Source organism: Neopelma chrysocephalum, unplaced genomic scaffold, assembly GCF_003984885.1.
Source record: "Neopelma chrysocephalum unplaced genomic scaffold, ASM398488v2 Primary Assembly neopelma1_84, whole genome shotgun sequence".
Classification (NCBI taxonomy): domain Eukaryota; kingdom Metazoa; phylum Chordata; class Aves; order Passeriformes; family Pipridae; genus Neopelma; species Neopelma chrysocephalum.
In genome coordinates, this window is record NW_020897746.1 from 11,074,533 (window position 1) to 11,079,873 (window position 5,341).

At 65.8% G+C, this 5,341-nt stretch overlaps 3 protein-coding genes across 3 annotated transcripts; 2 read left to right on the forward strand and 1 right to left on the reverse strand.

Annotated features, from left to right (window-relative positions):
• Positions 1 to 3: 3 nt before the first annotated feature.
• On the forward strand, positions 4 to 1,195 carry OXLD1 (oxidoreductase like domain containing 1; the record flags this gene model as incomplete). The annotated part of the gene is made up of 1 exon (XM_027691851.1): positions 4 to 1,195. A coding segment is annotated over one exon (330 nt), but the record flags the coding sequence as incomplete, so codon positions are not given.
• Positions 1,196 to 1,273: 78 nt separating this feature from the next.
• PDE6G (phosphodiesterase 6G) lies at positions 1,274 to 2,921 on the forward strand. The gene is made up of 4 exons (XM_027691847.1): positions 1,274 to 1,699; positions 2,299 to 2,527; positions 2,606 to 2,646; positions 2,742 to 2,921. Exons 2-4 carry the CDS (start codon positions 2,382 to 2,384, stop codon positions 2,816 to 2,818), a joined length of 264 nt encoding a protein of 87 aa, XP_027547648.1. The 5' UTR covers positions 1,274 to 1,699; positions 2,299 to 2,381; the 3' UTR covers positions 2,819 to 2,921.
• Positions 2,922 to 3,397: 476 nt separating this feature from the next.
• Positions 3,398 to 5,098, reverse strand: TSPAN10 (tetraspanin 10). Its single transcript, XM_027691852.1, has 3 exons — positions 4,982 to 5,098; positions 4,007 to 4,599; positions 3,398 to 3,704 (listed from the first exon to the last, which is right to left on the reverse strand). Exons 1-3 carry the CDS (start codon positions 5,042 to 5,044, stop codon positions 3,398 to 3,400), a joined length of 963 nt encoding a protein of 320 aa, XP_027547653.1. The 5' UTR covers positions 5,045 to 5,098.
• Positions 5,099 to 5,341: the final 243 nt, after the last annotated feature.

Below are 5,341 nucleotides of genomic sequence, written 5' to 3' on the forward strand. Positions count from 1 at the left end.
CACCCCACCAACATCTCCAGCCTCCGGGAGCTCTCGGACACGCCGGGAAAGGGCAGCAGCTCCTCGGACACCCCGGGGAGGGACAGCAGCACAGACACCCCCGGTGGCAATGGTGGGGTCCCTCCTGCAGACCCCCCGGTCCCCCCCCCGCCCACGCACTGCTGCGGGACCGGCTGCCCCAACTGCGTGTGGGTGGGGTACGTGGAGGAGCTGCTGGAGCGGCACCGGGACGGGGGAGCCCGGGCCCTGGAGGCCGTGGAGCAGCACGTGGAGGACGAGAACATCAAAATGATCCTCAGGATGGAGATCAGGCTGCGCTCCAAGAAGGACTGAGCCCCCCCAGGTCCCCCAAACCAGCAGGGGACAGCCCCAGGGCCACCGTTCCAGGCTGGGTGGAGGGATCTGATGCGGGATTATTTATAGTGTTTGTTGGTGTGTGCTGAGCACGGGATCCCAGGGGTGTCACTCCAGGCCGTGTCACCTCCTGCCACAGAGGATCCTGCCCTTGGGGACAGGCAGCAGCTCAGGCCTGTCCTGAGCCCTGGATTTCCTGGGAGCTGGATGCTGTTCCCCCCCCCAGGATGGCAAATCCCTACCAAGGGCAGGCTGGGGCGGCCCCTCACACCCAGCCCTCCTCCTCCTCACGCTCCTGGATGGAATTTAAGCACCTTGAGGGGATTTTAAGCACCTTGGCCGTGCCCTGGTGCGGGGGGGCTGTGCTGGACCCCTCCCCATAAGCCTCTTAGGGGCTTCTCCATGGGAAGGGCTCGTGAGGGGCAGCGTGTGGCCCCGAGCACGTGGGAAGCAGCAGCCTCGTGTCAAGGACACTGTCCCTGTCCCTGGTGTCACATCCTGCTCTCCATGGTGCCTTTTCTTCCTTGATTCCTTCTGCCTCTATCTTAAAACCCCCTAAACTTGGCACAACACCCCTCCCCTCCATCCTGAGGACTCACAGCCATGAGGACCCCCACGGACCCCCTCATCATCCCAGGATGAGCTTCCCAATGACCCACCAAGCCCTTGAGTGTCACCCACTAAAGAACCCAAATTAACAGCCGGGCCCTGCTCTCTGCCACGGAAGTAGCTTGTTCTCCATGGAAAACACTCCTGGATCCCCTCTAATCCTATTTGCTGGAGCCCAACTAATTGCAATTAGTGGCGGGGGCTGAAGTTCAATTAAAGTGTGCTGAGATTATTCCGTTTTTAATTGCTTTAGTGCTGGATTAGGGAAGCTTTGGAGCGACACCGGCCGTGGGCAGGGGCTGACAGACCCTCTCCAGCTGGATATTGTCCTGTGGTGGCACCAGCAGGGATGGTGCTGGGAGGGCACCCCCTGTGCCAGGACCCCCACCTGAGCCGGGAGGGAGACTGGGATGGGGGTCCCATCCCTCCTGCTGGGACCAAGGGGCGCTGAGGGAATCTCTTGGGGAATGGGGGATCCCCCAGGGGAGGAGGTGGGATCGCCCTGTGTGGGATCTGCCGCCCGGCTGGACACAGCCTGTCCCACCGGCACTAATCCCGACACCCCCTCCCCACCCAGGGCGGGGGAAGGACACCGGATTACCCCTTGGGAGAGAAGGGAGCTAAATAATCCTATTACCCCAGGGCAGGATAAATCTCCCTCCCGAAAAGCCCCCCAGAGCATCTCCGGGCTGTGGGACGGAGGGAGCAGCGCTGGCCTCGGGAACCGTGGGACTGTGTGAGTCAGGGGTTCCTGGGATGGGACGGGACACGGGGCTGCTTTGCTGCTGTTCCTGCATTCAGGAACATCGTTCAGGAACATCCAGGCATCTCCCTGGGTCGGATCCTTCTTCCCAGGCCTGTGCCCAGCTCCTGAGCTCTGCAGTGGGGCTGAACCCCTTGTGCCAGAGCCAGGTCTTGTGCTGCAGAATTCCTGCTCCTGGTGCCTGGAGGAGGGATGGAGCCCGTGGGCCATCCTCTGCTCCCTCTACCCAGCCTGGGGTGCCCACCACCCCTAAACCACACTGCTGCCCACCGCGGCACAGACCCCGGGGTGAGCTGTGGGGAGGGAGTCCTGGCAGTGCCATGGGAGGTCCCAGGGGTCAAACCCATGCTGGGATGTGGTGCACGGGATGAAGGAACAGCCCCAGTGGGTGGCAGCAGGTCTGGTGCCCCCCAGGACACCCTTCCCTGCCTTTGGAGAAAGGGGATTAGCGGGATGAGCTGGGCTGAGTCGGTGTTGAGGGGAGGGGGCTCCTCAGATCCAATTAGGGAAGAAGGGTGGGAGTGGGGGCACAGGGTGGGAGGAGAAGCTGGTGCCCCCCATTCCCCCTCCAGCAGGTGCCAGCAGCTGTCCCGTGCCAGCGCCGGATCCGCAGGGAACGCCGTGAGCCGGGGCTGGCTGCCAGCCCCCCCCAGCCATGAGCCTGGAGCCCCCCAAGCTGGAGGTGAAATCGGCCACCAGGGTGACCGGGGGTCCCGCCACCCCCCGCAAGGGACCCCCCAAGTTCAAGCAGAGGCAGACGAGGCAGTTCAAAAGCAAACCCCCCAAAAAGGGGGTGCAGGGGTGAGTGGGGACAGGCCCTGGGTTGGTGGTGGGGGCTGCCCGGGGGTCAGGCCAGACACTCCCTCTCTCTCCCTGCAGGTTTGGTGACGACATCCCGGGCATGGAAGGGCTGGGAACAGGTATGGGGGTCCCTTCTCCTCTGTGGCAGTGGGGGGTCAGGGGCTGGGGGTGGGGGGGTTACCCTACCACAACCTCTGTCCTCTCCTCCCCCCAGACATCACCGTCATCTGTCCCTGGGAGGCCTTCAGCCACCTGGAGCTGCACGAGCTGGCTCAGTACGGCATCATCTAGGGCTGGGGGAGGCCTGGCTGGGTCACCTGCCCCGTAGTGCTGTGTAGGTAGAGGCTTCTCCATCTGTACAGTGGGGCTCTGCTTGGAAAAATTAAATCCTGAAACCCCAAACGAGCGCAGGAGTCGTGTCACCATCTGGGGGGGCGGGGGGAAAGTGTCTCCCCACGGCATGGGGGGATAAACAGGACAGAGGTGGGGTTCAGGCGAATGGCAGGGTTTATTTTGGGCTGGGCCAGCCCCCCACATATCCCTAAATCCCCAGTGTCGTCCCCCCCCCCAGTCACAATGTCCCCGAGCACCTTCAGTGACTGCGCTGGTGGTGATGGTGAGATGGACAGGACACAGATGTGTTCAGGCATCTGACAAGGTTTATTTGAGGCTGGACCAGCCCCCCACATATCCCAAACCCCCCCGATCCCCTCACTCCCACACCCAGAAAGCCACGATGTCCCTGAGTGCCCTTCAGTGCCACGGAGCCTCCCACAGCCTCCACCAGCAGGATGAACAAGGACACGGATGGGTTGAGGATTCTGACACAGTCCATTTTGGGCTGGACCAGCCCCCGCCAGCATCCCTCAGTCACCCCCACGCCCGGAAAGCCGCCACATCCCCGAGCACCCTCAGTGCCATGAGGGCACCCACGGCCTCCACCAGCACCAGGCCGGCGGCGGCGGCGGCGATGGCCCCGGCCTGGCCCCTCAGCCACGCGCCCAGCGCGGCCCCGCAGCCCCCCGCGTGCACCACGGCGCCCGCCGCCGCCGCCCCCAGCGCCAGCACCCCGAAGCCACACTGGGCGTTGGGCACGGAGCCGCTCTCCAGAGGGTCCTGGCAGCACGAGGCCGGCACTCCGCACGCCTGTGCCCCCGGGGCGCTGCAGTTGAAGTACCTGTGGGGGGGGAACACGGGGAGATGTGGGTCCACACACGTTTGGGGGGCAGGGATGGGGGTGTCCCCGTGCCCCCCAGACACGGAGCTGGACACCAGCTACGGGTCCTGGCTCGTCCCTCTCTTTCACGGACTGTTCTGGGGCTCCCACCACCCCAAACACGAGTCCCCAGCACGGACCCCATAATGAACGGGGCGAGTTTTCCACCCCGTGGTGGGGATGTGGTCCCACACAAACAGAGGGTTTTCAGCCCCGTGGCGGGGATGGTCTCCCCCCAGCTCATCCCCACAGCCCCCACTCACGGGTTGCTCTCCCAGTCGCGGTAGGAGCCGAGGCCGCAGCACTGGAGGCTCCTCTGCACCTCGTCCACCAGGAACTGCAGGTCGGGGTCCTCCTGGTAGCGCAGGAGGCAGAGCAGCAGCAGGTCCCGCAGCCCGTCCCGCAGCCGCCGCCGCGCCAGCAGCACCAGGAGCCCCCCCAGCACCTCCAGCCCCGCAAAAGCCAGCAGGGCCCCCAGGAAGAAGCGGAGCAGGCAGGGGCTGGCACGGAGGGCGCCCAGGCAGCCGGCCAGGGACACGGCGCTGGCCCCCAGCCCCCCCAGCACGAAGAGCAGCATGGGGTCTGAGCCTAGGGGAGCCCCACGCTCCCCCCCGGGCAGGGCAGCCTTGGCCAGCAGCCCCCAGACCCCCACGGCCAGGAGCAGCAGCCCCAGCAGGAGGAAGAGGAGGTTCCAGAGGAAGGCCAGGTAGCGCACGCAGCGGCTGAAGGTGCTGGGTTTGGGGGGCACGGGGCGCCACAGCCCGGGGTCCTGCTCGGCCGCGTCCCCAGGCAGTGAGACACCGTCAGCATCGTCATCGGAGCAGGAGGAGTAGGGCAGCTCCACCAGCCTGGACACCTGCACGGACAGAGGAGCCACTCACAGCCCCCCAGAAACATCCCCATGTGCCCCTGTCCCACAGCCCCCCAGAAACATCCCTGTTCCACAGCCCCCCAGAAGTGTTCCCAGGTGCCCCTGTCCCACAGCCAGATTGTCACAGGCTCCTGGGATCACCCTGCAGCCCCTTGCTGAGCCCCCCCACGCAGGGTACCCCATCCCTGCTCTCACAGGGGTGCACCCCAGAGACCCTGCCCCGACAGGGACCCCCAGATCCATCCCTGTGGAGGCCCCCAGGGATGCGGGATGCAGCACAGAGCCAGCACCCAGGGGTCGGGGAGGAGATGTGGGGGACACGGGAAGGGGGTCTCCCGTGGGAGGGGAGTGGGGGCCCTGGCGTTACCTGGGGCAGCAGCCGAGTGCTCTCCCCGTGGGGCTGGGACAGCCGGGCTCTGCTCAGCGCCATCGCCTCGTGCCCAGACCCCAGTCACACTCCCATCATGTGAGGGGCTGCGGGCGGGCTTAAATGGGACTGTGGTGCCGCCCCGCAGCTGGGCACGATCCCCACCCTCACCCCCACAGCAGGGTCAGATTCCCCCGCACCCCCACAGCTGGACCCGATCCCCCCCCGCCCCACAGCACCGGGGGGGGGGCCCCTCCGAGGGCACTGCTTGCATGCGGAACTAAACAGCGGGCGGTGCGTCACGGGGGGGGGACATCCGTGTGTGTGGCACCGAGGCAGCATGGGGGACCGATTTAGCGG